This window comes from Leptidea sinapis, chromosome 39 (assembly GCF_905404315.1).
Source record: "Leptidea sinapis chromosome 39, ilLepSina1.1, whole genome shotgun sequence".
Lineage (NCBI taxonomy): Eukaryota > Metazoa > Arthropoda > Insecta > Lepidoptera > Pieridae > Leptidea > Leptidea sinapis.
Window position 1 is genome coordinate 5,280,303 of NC_066303.1, and position 17,328 is coordinate 5,297,630.

The window sequence follows — 17,328 nt, forward strand, 5'->3', positions numbered from 1 at the left end:
TTTGTAGGAAACATATTTCTAACTTTAAATCTAAGTTCACAAGATAATATTACTTTACCAGGTTTATACGCTAGCTTTATTTGGAATAAAGATTTATTTTCTTCTGTCGCTCAATCCTGAATGTTTGAAATCAATATGTCAATACTAATTTCAGAATAAATTAAAGTATCTATAGAATACTATTATCATACAAATAATATATATATAGATATATATTATTATTAAGAATTAAGAAATTATAGTAATATTGCCTCTATGAATAAATTCTATTCTTTGTATTGTGCCTGAACTGATAGCGAATGTCATCTGTCAAAGTGCATTTGAAGTTGTCATTATGTACGTCAATGTCTGTGACACGATTGAAGTTAGTTATTATTGTCCATCAGTAGAGCGCTCATTAAGAAGTCGCATTCGTCTTCAAGCTAGCGCCCGCGCCGGTTGTGCGCACTGATCGACTTAAATAACATGGTGGATACCAACACCGTGACGCCCGATTTTAAATCCAAATAAATCTCCGACATACATACATATTGACACGAGAGTGGGTCAGGGATTAGAAATAATACTCCGCTTATAGGAACGAGTCCTTATTTGCGTTCACTTTTTCTGAACTTGCACTTCGCCGGTCTGCCGCTGTTCCTCTTGTGGGCGGCGGTACCTTCAACGCGTCACACCGCACTAAACACCAAGTCTCTTCTTTCTTCTTCTTCTTGGAACACTTCCACTTTTCACCACTTCTTCTTTTCTTCTTCTTCTTCTTTACACTTTCGAGTCAGAACTAGAACTGCCGTAGGCCACGCTTAGTACGGCCTATATACCCCCGGATCGGTTCGATTTTCAAAATAATTCTCCCATTCCATCTTTTAATTTAAATTGTACTAGATAATTCTTTTAACTATTATTATCCTGCTTACACATTTTCCATCCCTTTTTTTCTATTCGATTTTATCCTGAACTTACTAGAAATTTCCATTAACTTTACAAAACCCAAAAAATTCCATACACTGGTAGGTGTATCGAACCCGGGTCTACAGAGTCTGAAGTAAACAGTTTTACGCTAAAGCTACGAGTATTGCTGACGGAGCTGTTGAAATTATCAATGTCTTGAAGTTTGACAACTCTCGTCATATACGTCGAAGCGTTGCTACGCGACAATATATATATAATATGTATATAATCAACATATATTCATACAAATAAAAATCTAAAATTACATGAAGGAATTAACTCCACACTACTACCCACATACCGGAAATGATATCGAGGCTTACACACACATTACATAAAACGATCACTCAAAACCGGATAGTGACAAACCGGCGCCTGCTACAGATTAATTGAAAACTATTTTTACTGCGAATTGTCGAGCCAAAAAACCGAATAACCGAGTTATAGCTAACAAGTGCGCGGGCAAAGAATGATTCGCACAATAAATTGTCACGTTTCGTAATATTTATATTTCAATCAAATCTGAGCCGGGAGCGGCCCGAGTTGTGTTTGTTAGAACAAATATAACATATATAGATAAAAATATATTCAAACTGGCGTGCCCTTATTGTATTGCAGCATAATACATACATTTTAGTACTTAGACATTTTTGACTATATAAATCACACTGTTCACTGTTACCATTGAATGATGTGTTCATCTTTAATTGTTACATATATCAGAATAATTGTACCTAGCATAAGTTTATATAAATGTGTAATATATGTAATGTTGATGATCCAAATAAATAAATAAATAATCTACCTATATGTTTAAAAATGAATTGCTGTTCGTTAGGGTCGCTAAAACTCGAGAACGGTTAGACCGATTTGGCTAATTTTGGTCTTGAATTATTTGTGGAAGGCCAGAGAAAGTATAAAAGGTGAATAAATATGAAAATCCTCGGAATTAAATAAAAATGTACCCCGTCGTTCAGAAATCAAATCAAAGTAATAGTTTAAAATGAATAATGAATTAACTTTCTCATTTGAACAGTTGTTAACTATAAATCAGATTATTTTTAAATCTTAAGTTTTGTCCAAAAGTAAAATTTCTGAACCTAGCCGCACCAACAAAACAAAAAGTTTATCAGAAAGCTTTGAATTGATTAACAGACTGTATCATAACTGTGTGTGTCTATCAATATCAAATTGAAACCTTATAAATAGCCAGTTTTTCAGGAAAACTTTGTTTTGTAAGTAAGGAAAAAAACTTGTGTAATGAATCAAAAATAATAATAAAGTTTCATTCGTACCGAGCATTTTTCTTATTTGTTTTTATAAAAAGGATTCCTTTTGTTTGTTTTAAGTTTATTTTACACAAATATTTAGGTATTTTATTTATCGATTGAGGCAGTACGAAGTATGTCTGATGAGCTAGTATTTCATAAAATGTTTTTAAAGTGAAGACTTCTTTAGGCTCGCGGGCACTTTATTTTGTAAGTATTGTATGAAATTAAGTTATTACACTAAGGTTTTCAACCAGTGTGTGTTGCCAGTGATGACTAACGGTACGTAGACGTGGTCGCTAACTATGGGTCTTATGAGAAAGCTCATGGTTGCTCAGAGTGCAATGGAGAGGCTATGCTTGGAGGTTCCCTGCGAGATCGAATCAGAAATGAGGAGATCCGTGGGAGAACCAAAGTTACCGACATAGCCCAAATGATTGCGAAACTGAAATGGAGGCAGGCAGGGCACATAGTTCGATGGACAGATGGCCGTTGGGGCAGTAAAGTCCTCGAATGGCGATCACGTACCGGAAGACGCGGCCTCCCACAAGATGGGCCGATGATCTGGTCAAGATATGTTGGATAAGGGGAGCGCAGGATCGATCGTCGTGGAAATCTTTGGGGGAGGCTTTTGTCCAGCAGTGGACATCTTCCAGCTGATGAGGCTGATGACGAAGCTGTTACGCTTAGCTATGTAACACTTTGGGATAAAGTCGGCTTGAGATGACTAAGGGAGTATAATGTATATAAGATTATTATAATATATTGGATGTTTTTTTTTTTTTGTTTTTACATTAGATTTTTGCGTAATAGTAACATTTTTATTATTATTTTAGTTAACACGAAGTTTAAAGGACCTTCCTGATCTCGTTCTTCCAGATCTACCCCTAAAAAATTCCTTGCGTTTTAATCCTTTAAAAAGTGTTTTATTTAAATGTAACACACACTCGCGTATTATAATCGTATATATTGGAATTTTTTTAACACCAAAAATAATTCTAAAGGAATCAATTTTGAGAAAGTAAATGCTTTTTATGCGTTTTTATGTGGTGCAAATTCAATAGCTTGGACATGAATGAAAAATGTAATCGTTTTCTTTACTGACTAACTCAAATTATTATTAATAATTAAGTATTATTTTATCACACACTTACCTCTTTCAGCTGTCGTCGCTTGCCAGGCCGCCGCAACAAGTATGAGAATCAATATCTTCACCGCCATCTTGAATCACAAACTCACCATCACACAATATTCACAGATATAGTCCCGGAGTCAATCACTCACTTCAACATCACACACAATTCACAGACTAGTGCAAGAGCTAAACACTTTATTGCTTCCAACTGTACTAGGTTACACCATGATGATACCTGAAAGTAAAGCACAGCATGTTATTATTTTTAGTCAACTTCAAAAAAGGAGGAGCTTCTCAATTCGTCGGTATGATTTTTTTTATGTTTGTTAGCTCAGAACTTTCTACTGGGTGAACTGATTTTGATAGTTCTATTTTATTTGAAAGCTGGTGCTTCTCGTGTGGTCCCATTGCAAGTCGGTGTCAGCCATGCTACAAACCTTGTATAGGTGTGCTTGTGTAGCACGCGCGCCGTGAGTAGGCGGGAGGCGAGAGCAGGGCCGCGGCGGAAGATTCCAAAAATAACAATAATCGTAACAAGAATTAGATTAATTAATTAGATTAGATTAATTATTTTTATACTTTTTAGTGTATATTATATCTATTGTTTTGGAATAGTGTTTTTGAAGTCAGTTGTTTTTTGTTAACATTTTTTTTATATTAAATTAACAAGTTCAGTAGGGATCCTTGTCACACACATGTTATAAAACAATATTCTTGCGGTAACAATTACTTTTTCACGGACCTGACAGTTAAAGAGACTGGTTCGATCAAAATGTTTACTGTCCCGATAGGAGTGTTAAAAGTATAGAAATATCCTTGTCACTCGAAGTTGTTCTACACACAGACAAATCACGTTGTATAAAACATAGCCGAAATCAATACATTACCTTATTTACTCCAGTTGTTTAAAACATTCTTGATCAATAAGCATCAATGTACAAGCAGCGATCTAACCAGTGGGAGGCTCCTTAGCACAGGATGCCGGCTAGATCATGCGAAGCGATCATGTAAGCACACTTTTTCCTTAGTCGTGTGTCAATTGTCACTGTCCGAATCGGGTTATAAATTCAACATAGTAACCTAAACTAAATTTTATTTGTATATTAATCCTATAAGTTAGGGTTATCACTTTTAAAACATAACAAATTGTTAACCTTAATTAAATAAATGTTTTTTTTAATAAGGGATGAGACGAGCAGGACATTCATCTGATGTTTAATAATGCACCCTGCCTATTACAATGCAGTGCCGCTCAGGATTCTTAAAAAACCCAAAAATTCTGAGCGGCACTACAAATATTGCGCTCGTCACCTTGAGACATTAGATGTTAAGTCTCATTTGCCCAGTAATTTCACTAGCTACGGCGCCCTTCAGACTGAAACACAGTAATGTTTACTCATTACTGCTTCACGGCAGAAATAGGCGCAGTTTTGCTACCCATAGTCTAGCTAGCATCCGGTGCAAAGGAACCTCCCACTGGTTCTAGTACACGCTAACAAAGCCGTGTACAGAAGTTAGTACAATATGAATAAACAGTGAAATCATATCGTACTCATCACAGTTTGCAACAGTGATGACGCCACGAGCCTATTTCCATCCGTTAAATAAAGAATGTTAACGTATTTATAGTTTGGTGTTGCGAACGCGCGAACTATTTCCAGCTTGTTTGATTACGAGACGGTGCTTCATATTTTGTTAGGGCTAAAATAACAATTCTCTTACGTAGATGTTCGTGTTTGAAGGTAATATGTAACGAGGTACACTGCAGGTATGGATATTGGGAGATTATTACGTTTAGAAGCGAAATTTAGTTCATTGAACGAAATTTAAAGAAAATATCAATCTAATTCTTCAGTATTGGTTTTATTTTTATTATAAAATGTCATAAGTTGTTTGCATAATTAAAGTTAAATAAATTTTATTCAAATATACTTATGCTAAGAGCTTTTTTATATTCATTAAAAAAATTAAGTAATTTAAATAACTGAATCTACTATATATCCGCAAACGTAAGAGCTCGTAAGAAGAATTTACAAGAAATTCAACGGCACTGTTTTCATTTAAATAGAGTTTCTTACATTAGCTGTAATATACATAACAAATTAGTTTGTTAGGCGCTGCCTCCAATATATGAATCGCGTTGAAATATTATCAAATATTTTACAAAAAGCACGGACTAGTAAAAAAATAAGGACTCCGTGTCACTTTACATAACAATGTAGCACCAAAACAAGCCGATTAATGTGTAAATACATAGCCCCACACACTTACACTACTACAACCCCATAGGCGGCCATTATGAGAATTGTCATCGTCTGTGACAGATCAGATTAAAAATGCCGTCGTGCGTTGTGAAATAGTGTAAAAACGATTCTATATAAGTATTTGCGGCCATATATGATTATTTAAGCGAGAAAAAATCGTGTAACTAGTATCCCCCGTAGCCGCACACACACTAGCATAACGGTGCTTCACTTGCTAATATCACGGCGCGGAGTCCTTCTTTTGTTACTCGTCCGTGACAAAAAGTAATAAATTATAAACTGTATTAATTTAAATAATTTATATTGGACGCATCAACCTTTAGAGCATAAATTCATTGTTTGTGTAAGGATATTTCGAGAACAAGTGATGATTACTGTCATAATTAGTAATCGCATAAGATTCGGTAGTCTTATTGATTATATAATTCTATAATTAAACCTCTCTGTGCTATCTCTAACCTTTTCGTCTTCTTGGACCTTTAAGATTACTATTATTTACTGGTACAGTTCTGGCCGGAACATAAAAGTTTATCAAATATAAGTGATGGATATATTAATGCAGTTTGATATGCTCTCCGCTGCCGCATTCCAAAATTCTCGTCATCTGCGTACAACCAAACTATGTTTTCAAGACGATACGACATGGCTACCTTCAGAAGAAGCGTTTACACCTATCTAAAAATCTGGCAACGCTCCTGGATTCCTCTGGTGTGGCAGAAGACGATTAGCGGTGGTGATCAGTACGACCAGGTAACCAGTACTCTCGTTGGTCAATCTTTTCTATAAAAGAAACTGTAAAGATAAATATAGGCAGAGAATACGAATCTGTAAGCCCATTGAGTCCTTTTTCATGTACATTATCTTTTCAAAATACTATTCAAGCACACTTCCTCTTATTAAAATCCCTTCAGAAATGCTTTATCCATTTTAAATTATTTCAATTATAAATCCAATATAAAAAGAACTCATTAAGTTTTCACGGATGACATCAACACTGAATGTCACTTATCTTTTAAAGTGAAACAAAAGAGGTCTGGCTCGCAGCAAAATGGCGGCACCCGTTCTCAGTTTTATAATTGCTAATATACTTTAAAGAAAGGGGCATAAATAGACACAAGACATGGGGTTCACTATGCGGATAGCTTATCAATGGAGCAGATTATGAATTATTATTTATGGCAAAACAAAATTCTGAATGTGAATCTTCTTTGATTCCTAATTTTGACCTGAATAATTATTTTGGATTTTAACTAACCTCATTGTATAGGGAATTTAATTTTCTAAGCATTAAAGCAACATTTATTTGATAAAAACAAGCTTTAATAATTTTAAAAGTAACAGAAACTGCAAATTCTCCATTTAACTGCACTCGATTGGTCGATTAATGGAGTATTATCCAGTTGAAACCGGTATTTAGAACTTATGATGTGAAATTTAAATTTTAGGTATCGAACGGAATTTTTAAACGTAATTGGCACCGACTTAAGACGTCGGACTTAGAAGAAAATTTGCTTCCATATCAAGGACTGACACTAATACTAAAATTTCCATTAGGACTAACTTCTGACCCATTGCTACCAGGATAATAAGATGTATGTATGTGTAATTTTTCAAGATGCTTTTCAATAGAATTAGATCTTTATTAGCGACACTATCAAATTGTTGTAATAGTACAGCTGTATTTTTTACAAAATCAATGGGTTCGATTCCTGACTATGATTTTATATTACGATTTTTTTACTTTTTTTATTAGAGTACTTCTCAAAGTTCCCAATGGTTTTGGGTTTGGCCATATACGTCCTGTATAAAAATTCATTATATATTGTGAATCTGAATATTTTATTAATATAAAACAAAAAATATATGGACAAATTAAATTTGTAATCAAAATTTATTAACGATGCAACTTGAACCCGCGACCTCTCGGTTTCCCTCCGAGCGCTTTTACTAACTGAGCCAAACGTTCGAGTAGTTCGAGTTCGAGACCCGCTTCGTTCATAAATTTTGATGACAAAATTAATTGGTATAATTAATCCCAGAAGTGCGGGGTATCTTTTTAAAATAACAAATATATATATATATATATATATATATATATATATATATATATATATATATATATTTATAACAACTATAACAACTATATATATATATATATATATATAGTTGTTGTAGTTGGATCGTGTTGTCTTAAGCGCGTTTTTTGCACACAGAACAGGTAAAGGAGATCTCTTTAAACTGTTCTGTGGTTTAGCGTGACATCAGCTTGTGAACATCGAAGAAAATGCTAAAGATTTTACTAATAGCAGAAATAGCAAACAAGTGCTGTCTTTCAACGTTCTAATAAGTTGCAAAAAAGTGAAACACTGGGTATTATTAGCTCTATGCGACCTCAACTACAGTACAAGTTATAAGTTCCTTATAACATTGCAATTTAAAAAAAAACGAATATTATAACTATATTTAATATTACATAAAATTAAACCTATCATTACGGGGAAGCATATCAAGAATACTGGCAGCATTTCCACGTTGGATAGCTAGGCTGATCCGTTGACAAAAATAGCTGCCAGCGCTTGGGTTTCCAACAGCCTTATTAAGGCGCGAAGATAGTAATTTGTACATTCTGCGCGCCTCTGGGCCCCACTGGCCTAGTGCCTCAGTCTCAATCCAATCGGCACAATGATGTAAGACTCACTGAGACCGACATATTTGCGACGCTTGCTGTCTTCGGCAGTCGAAGCAGCAGACCCAGCACCATCTGACGTACCTTGCACATGAGAAGGAGCCAGAGTGTCGACGCAAGTCGCGTCCCACATCTGTACCCTTCCCTTCCCTTCCTTCTCTTCCTTATAACTGTCTAGCGAATTATCTGTCAGATAGTTTCTATTCAGCGCTGATTTGGTGCATTTCATGAATTGGATCCACTGAGGGAATTAGTGTTTGAATACTTTGAAGTCCTTAAGTTTCATCGTAACGGAACTCAATAGAATAAGTGCTTTTTGGAAGCTTGCGAATTCCCAGGAAATCTAAAGAGAGAAATACAGTATGAAGCTTAAATGTATGGTCTGACTGTAATGTCTGTATTAGCCTGTCTTTAAATGCAATATAATATAATATATATAATATAATATACATTTTTTTTCTTTGTTGCTAAAAAATATTTCCCCACTTTTTAAAAACAACCCGAAACATTGAATACTAATACTATATTTATCACAACAAGATATAAAGTTACATTCTCTTTATTCGTAGTCGTTCCCTCACTTCTGAGGATCGTGATTCATATTCATTTGCAAATAAAATTTGAAAAACAAAATTTTATGAAAGATGCGGGATTCGAACCCACGACCTCCGGCGTTCTGTGCCGGTGCTCTAACCAACTGAGCTAACCGTTCGAGGACCACCTCGTTATAAAATTCTGTTTGCTTTGTTCAACTCTCAGGTTGTGGCTTCATCTACAGGCTCCACTTTTACAGTTGATAACCTGCTCAACCCCAATATTTGCATATTAGGAAATTGACTTGAGATGTCGCTCTTGTAAATCTAAACAATATGTTGTTTTTTTTAAAGTGGATCCTCCGTCCTGAGGATGCCTCGTGTAGAAGCGAAACACGTGTCGAATTGTTTAAAGACAAATATTGGCGGAATTAACACTAAAGAAAACTCAAATTATTTGTATAATTATGGATTTCCGCAAAGTAACGCCTACTTAAATAAATTTTCCTAAATTATACGCACACCATGTCTGCACGTTAAATATGTTTTCCATCAAAATAATTTATACACATTTTGTCATGTTGCCGAGCCAAAATCAAGTTCTCAATCGATCTCAAGGAAAGGAGGTTCTCAGTTCACTTTGAAAATTAACACGAAAACAGCTAATGTTTTCAGAGAATTAAGTTGAATATATAAATAATTATGATAAAAACAGTATCTCTTACTCTTTTTATCTAAATTCATTTTATTATAGTTGTTACTTAAGCTTGTAACTTAGAGCACCCAAATTGAAGCTGGGAAGTAAACCAACACGTGGGAATATGCGATAGTACAATGTAATTGTTACTGTGAGCCGGTACTCGAACAACGACCAATGTTTGATCCAACCTCTCATTAGAACTAGCAAATAATACGTCATTTGTATGGCTCACAATAAGAGTAATCTATAAGGTCTTCTCCGAAATCTAGTTATCTCTATACGGACTTCAAGCGGGAAGCAAGGAGCGGGAGATTCCTTTGTACAGAATGCCGGCTAGATTATGGGTATGACACATATTTCAGCCGTAAAGCAGTAATGTGTAAGCGTTACTGTGTTTCGGTCTGAAGGGCGCCGTAGCTAGTGAAATTACTGGGAAAATGAGACGTAACATCTTATGTCTCAAGGTGACGAGCGCAGTTGTAGTGCCGCTTAGACTTTTTGGGTTTTTCAAGAATCCTGAGCGGCACTGCATTGTAATGGGCAGGGCTTTACCATCAGCTGAACGTCCTGCTCGTCTCGTCCCTTATTTTCATAAAAAAAAGACAATCGAGCGCACGGGTCAGCTGATGTTAAGTTATTAACCACAGCAGCGTTTAATTCTATAATTTTCCTGAAGACATTCACATTAACAAATTTAATCAATTTGTTATGTTTTTAAAGTGATAACCCTCACTTCTGGGATTAATACACAAATAACATTTGGAAACAAAATTTTATGAACGATGTGGGACTCGAACCCATCTCTCGCGTTCCGTGCGAGTGCTTTTCCAACTGAGCTAATCGTTCGAGTGACGTATCGTCATAAAATTTTGTATGCTTTGTTCAACTCTCAAATTTCAAAGTCAAATATGCAAATATTGGGGTTGAGCAGGTTATCAACTGTAAAAATAGATCCTGTAGTTAAAGCCACAACCTGACAGTTGAACAAAGCATACAAGATTTTATCACGATATGTCACTCGAACTGTTAGCTCAGTTGGAAGAGCACTCGCACGGAACGCGAGAGGTCATGGATTCGAGTCCCACATCGTTCATAAAATTTTGTTTCCAAATGTTATTTGTGTAACAAATTTTATATAATTGTGTGGATCGTATATCTGTAATAGCTGAGTTAGTTCTCTATTCTTAACTATTTTATCGATTATTCTTAGATTAGATTTTGATATATTATGTTTTACTACCTGCAGCTGATGAAGTAAAATGACTCACGGGGTTAAATGGATCCAAATAGAAGAAACAGAGAGACGTGGAAATCCTTAGAGAAGGCCTTTGTCGAAAGACAAGCTGTTTAACTTAACATATAATTTAGATTTAATTTAATATTTAGTTAAGTATCATTTATAATATTTGTGAACAACAATAAAGGCTTATTTTTATTTTATACGTTGATAGTCGAAGTCCACTGCTTTTAAAACAACTGTTCGTTTTCAAACCAAGCCAGATTATACTTCGTCGCCAATCACCATTCTGTATTTAATACTATTTCACACTTATAGTTAGTATTAACGGACAACCTGTCAAGATAGTGGACAGCTTCAAGTACCTTGGCCACATTGTCTCAAGGAGCGAGGATATCAAGCGTCAACGTAGGGCTCTTTGTGTGGTGGCCAATATGATTGCGAGAAAATTTAACCGTTCAGCGCCTGACGTGAGAATTACTCTCTTTGAGTCATTCTGCCAGTCGTTTTACACGTGTCAGGTTTGGACTAATTATTCTAAGAAGTCGCATGATGGCATACGAGTCGCCTACAATAACATTTTTAGGTTCCAAAGGGCCTGAAACGTTGCTGCAGCGCTTCAGAAATGTACGCGAAGGCTAGGATTGATTCATTTAATTCTATCCAACGTAAAAGAATTGCATCGTTCATGTCCAGGGTTGAGACGTGTAATAACGGCATTATCAGATGTCTGTCTGACAGGCTTTCAGAAATGTATCGACGCTGGGTAAATATTGCAACCTAGTTTTTATTTGTAATTTATATTTTTAACTTTATTTTAATTACATAATTTATACTGTGTCTGTACTATGGATCAAGGGTCTGAAATAAAGTATTATTATTATGTCAAATCACTGCACGTTTCTTATTACGTAGTATTTACATCCTCTTTTATCCCGTATATCAATATATCATTCGATTCTCAATCAGTAATCTCTAAAATAACAGAACAATATCGATCATTGTAATACTGTGACAGCAAATAAAAACCTAGTGAGTTGTGTTTGTTCGTCACTAGATTTGTTTTCTATTCGCACAGTTTCGTTACAAGCGTTCGATTTAATATTTACGTGGACATAGCTGTTATTTTTATTGCAACTTGCGTATGTGACACGTACGAGAATTCGGAATTTTTTCATAAAGGCATAAAAGGCATTTATTTTCTCAAAAGTGATTCCTTTAGAATACTTTTTGATGTCGTTTCTAATAACTACTAGATACTACTACCGCTTCGGAAACAAATGGCGCTCTGAGAGAGAAGAAGCGGCGCAATAAACTCTCCCAGCATTCTTTTTTTTTGCGCTCTTTTCAATAAAAATAAACAATAATGTACATTCATTTCTATTGCTATAAAATAATCACAATGTAGTCCCAGGCTGTCCGATCATTTAGCAGTGGAGTAATAGGATTTACGACAGGGCCATTTTTTTTATAAAACATTAAAATTTTTCACGTATGAGTTTCATGAACTCATTTCATCTACGTAAAATACAAATGTAAAAAAGTATGTATGTACTTCTGTATGCACGCAAGAAGTTATACTTCTTTGCCATAACAAAGCAAAATTTTTTTAAATTACTTATTCGTCGCGCTAATTTACTTTTGTAGAAAGTACAATATTGTAAAAATTCTTGCAACGATGGCTTTGCCAATTAATCGAGCTTGAAACCTTTGCCTATCCTAATAATGGACGAAGAAACCAAAAAACAAAATAACGAATGTCGCAAACGTCAGAAAAGTATAGGAACCAGCTTCAACCTGTTACTATTGTGTTACAGTGATGCGCGTGCATCTTAAAATATCACTCTCATAATTTTTTTCATAACGCGCCTAGAGAAGTATAACTTCAATAACTGAAACCAATTTTCATTTTTAACGCTCAGTCTTAATAATATGAGCTTGCCTTGTGATATTGATTTACATGAGAAAGTTAAAGACATATTAATTTACGAGCATGTGTTCTTATAATCTTTCTTAGCTTTCTATCTTTAATAACACTTCCTATCCACAATGTCAACATATTTAAGCGATTGATAGAAGTATATTGTAACGAAAAAGGCTTAACTTATAGATACTATTTAAGGTTTATCAGTACATATTAATATACTATGAAAAAGTAAAACTTTTACGTTTTCATTTAAAATTTTTAAATTTGTCTATACGGCAATTGCACACGTATGTATATATTTTTTGTATTTTTACTACAAGTAGCGTTAACAAGAAAGAAAGAAAGGGAATTTATACATAGAAAGAGTCTGCTTCATGACATTTCCAATAAGTCCAAACACGGCTAGGAAAACAAAGTTCTATCAAGGAGTTCCAATATCTACCTTCCAGCTTAATCTACAACTTTACGGTTCCTCTTTTCATTGGTACCTCTTTTGCATTTATCTGGTATTACATAGTCTTTCGTCGTAAACTATCTAGACTATCTCTAATAAAAAAATTCTGGCTACCATTCATATTCAAATTCAACAATTTTTATTCAAAATAGCATGTGATATCACATTGTGAAAGAAAAAAACCCATTCCGAAAAGTATGCCTCAGACCTGAGAAAAACGGGCGCAACAAACTCAGCGGGCTTCTTTTTTTCATAACAAATATACTTACAAACTAATATCGTACAATTTAACTTGTTATTTAATAGCCTGGGCGGTCGCTCCATTCCAAATCTATAGAATCATTAAGAAAGTCATATATGTTATAGTAACCTTTTCCTTTTTCTTTTGTTCTTTTGAATTTCGTATCGGCTTTCTTCATCAAATTTTATCATCAGATCTAAATTTGAAATTGAATATTATTATTTATAATTAATTAAGGTTGTTGTGTCTTGTTCTTGACTATATATTTACTTTTATTACTAGAACTTGTAATTATTAACTTAACTCTTATTGTTGTTTAAATTTTTAGTTTTTTTTTGTTGTAATTTTCATTTTGGTTAAAAATATACTTATTGTTTTTTTTATTGTCCATTAACTAAATATTTTGTTCTGCAGATGATAATAAAAAACTGTTTTATAGGAATTTATCAATAGTATTTCAAAATATCAAGAAATATTTCGTAATGTATGCTCCTTGTTCTTATAATGAAATTGTTTCACAGCAGAACTGTCAAACCGTGCGTCACTCAATTCTCTCACAGAAAATATTTCCATACAAAACAAATATTGAAAATAAAAATAATTGTGGGTCCCAAATCTAAATAAAATCTCTCAAGTTAGACTAAATAGCACTCCATGAAGTAATCCCCATTAAAATCCGTTCATTAGTTTAGGAGTCCATCGCGGACAAACAACGTGTCACGTTATTTATATATATTAAGATTATCTACATATTATTTAATACAATGCAATGAAACTGAATACAAATCAGTTTAACTATTTCAGTGATAAGCGTGAATAATCAAATATAGAAAATTATTACACCTAGGTTACATAAATTAAATGTCTATAATTTGTTTTTTTTTTAATATTTAATGCACAGACAAGACAAATCTGGGAAAATACCATTTGAAAGGAAGAAAAAATTTTTAACTGTGGGTAACAATTCGACATACACTGATTGATAACCTCCTCCTTTTTTATACTCAGTTAAAAAGAAGACATGAAAGAGTTGAAGTATATATCTGCCTCTTTTTGGTGACAGATAACTAGATAAAATTATACACAGCCACTAATTATTATAGTATATAATGTGTTTGTAGTACTAAAATGTTCAAATTTGCATATAAATAGATCGCTACCAAAGCTAACACAATGGTGAAGGGAAACACTCTTCACTTAAGTAGGTTTAAACTCAATTTGCGAAACTTAACTTATATATTATAATCATAAATATTTATGTTTTAACTCAAATCACAACTTTGTTGAAGTTCAAACTTTGCCAAGAATGACAGCACTTATGAATAAGGCGTGGTGCCAGTGTTAGCGGATAGCTTTTAAAAATATGCTTGTTTTCATTACTACGTACTATTTATATTGCATTTACTACGTACGCGACAGAAGATATTGAACAAAACGTTACTTAAATAACTATACCTGATAAGTATGATGTGTGGGCAATTGTTTGAGTATATAATATATAAGTGACATATTTGAGAATAATTATGCCACTAGATACTTGCTTAATTAATTAAATTAATTGAAATGTTTGTCTGTTTGCTATATCCACCACGCCACAGAAGTTTAACTTAATAAAATCGAGATTTATAATACAAAATACAACTATTCATATTATAATTCATATTTATTATTTACATGAATGAGCGTTATGTAGACGAGTAAAGCAACTCAGCTGCTTTCAAAACAAAAAAAATAAAGCACTGAGCGCGTTAAGAAGTTTTCAATTCAACAACTAGGCATTTATAAATACGCTCGGTTACAGTTCTTAAAAATAATTCTTAAACTGTTTTACGACCATTAGACTGAGTGACTATAAGAACAAAAAATTATTGAAACTATTCTATAATTAGGTATGTGACATACCGTATGTCAGCAATTTAGTAGAAAATTTAAACCCGCTCAAACAATGACCACACCGCGAGGAAAGCGAAGGATTGTGTGTTTCATTCTTCATTCATGATCAATATTGGCCAAGAAAATTTATATATCGTTGGAACTTACGTTTTCTGAAGAGAAACTATATTCATTTAAATTTGATAGACTTGTAAAAAGACTCAAATTTTTTTTTTTTTAATTTGATTTAAAACCATTTCTTATTAATTGAATTAAATTAATTTCTGAGACCTTTTGAAAATTTCTTGAACGATGTGGGACTCGGATCTGAGACCTCTCGCGTCCCGTGCGAGTGGTCTTTCCAACCGTTCGAGTGATGTATCGTTGATAAATTCTTGTATGCTTTGTTCAACTCTCAGGCTGTGGCTTCATCTAGATTATATCTATGTCACCATTGACTACTTGAGGACAATTGGCACTGCTCACATAGTCATGAAAATACGTCGCGAATTATGTTCAACGTGAAACTGTTGCCACAATTACACAGCATCAATCAGAACCACTTCCTTCCACAGACAGATTATAATTATGGTTTTAAACGAATTCCACAAGCCCAATCGCAGTTAACTCATATTTTTTTTGTTTTTTGCATTTAATGTATGTATATAATATATAATGGCTGAAACACTTGGACTACACTAAAACTGAAAACTTACTTAATATTATAAGGTAAACATTTTGTACAACACATACACCAAGTCACTACACACACACACATAAACACACAAACTTACACATAACCATCACCCACACTAATACCGATTCTCTGTTTTTAAACACACTTTGATATGGCGTATTTTGTCTGGTTTGTATTTCCCAAAACGGAAAATGTTTCCTATCAATTACTTTCTTCGTCTTAGTAAGTTTTCTTTATTTAATTAAGTTTTATTATAATATATTTATTTTTTGTATATCCGTTATATCATCACCTTGTGCTCTAGGGGCCCGGTGACTTGTAGCACAGGTATTCGTTACCTATTTCAAGAACAATTAAAGTCTCTCACAATTAAAACAATGCTTAAATAAAGATTTTGATAAGCTGTGTATTCTAAGTTTTTATTGGGTGAGAAAATAAATATATTTTGTTTTGAATTGAATTGAATATAAGCAGTACGTATCACTTACTATCCGTTGAAACTTTTGATCATCTCTCCACATCAAATTATAAAAAAATAACTTAATGACCAAGTTAGTTAAGGACCCGGAAAGTAATAGCAAGTGTCAACTTAACCTCACTCATCATTAAGCAAATGCTTTTACTTGAGCCCTTGTCTAAATGTAGGCTCTCATTGTAGCACAGATTATAAATAAGAAGGGTCGTGGCAGCCCTGGCTAGGGTGACCATGCTATACCAATTTTTGTAATAAATAATATTGGTCGCTCTATGTTAACTGAATTTAAACGACCTCGTCTGACATTACAATGTCTTTTTTCACAATAACTGTCTATATCTATTTATCTATTAATACAGTAGCCGAAATTTTAGTTCAAGTGAAAGTTAAGATAGCCATCCAAAACTCAAAAAAATAAATAAATGCAATTAAATAGATCAATCATTGCTTGTTTTCTTATCAAAAGTGTTTCTTTTTAACAATAACACTACCAACATCCGATAAATGATAAAAAACAAAATTTATTGAACACGTAGTTTTTCACTGCAGTTCACAAAGAAAAACTTTTTAACAAAATTGTTAGGCAAAATTAATTATTGCCTACATGTATATGATCTCATATTTTATATTTGTTGTAGACTTGTAGCTAAACTTGTTTAAGACACGTCAGTGCAGAAGTTAATGAATTTGACAACACAATTGACTACTGGTACAGACAATAGAAAGTGAAGGTACTGCGGAATTTTGTTTCATGAGTGTATTATACTTGTACATCATACATAATGAAGGAAATTCAAGAAACCACGCAAGTACTGGTTGCGATCATTTTTGAGGAGACGACACCAAGAAGGGGCCTATCGTTCCTTATTGAATTTATAGATTTAAGAATTG

The 17,328-nt window shown here is 33.7% G+C and overlaps 1 protein-coding gene and 1 non-coding gene across 2 annotated transcripts in view; both read right to left on the reverse strand.

The window, feature by feature from the left end:
* LOC126976199 (T cell receptor beta variable 29-1-like) overlaps positions 1-17,328 on the reverse strand; it is a 430,134-nt gene that overhangs the window by 369,188 nt on the left and 43,618 nt on the right. The window contains exon 2 of the mRNA XM_050824453.1: positions 3,371-3,586. Coding sequence (XP_050680410.1) covers positions 3,371-3,437 — 67 coding nt within the window. The 5' untranslated portion in view covers positions 3,438-3,586. The remainder of the gene's footprint in view (positions 1-3,370; positions 3,587-17,328) is intronic.
* Positions 8,940-9,013, reverse strand: Trnas-aga (transfer RNA serine (anticodon AGA)). Its single transcript has one exon. It is a non-coding gene; the product is annotated as a tRNA-Ser (tRNA).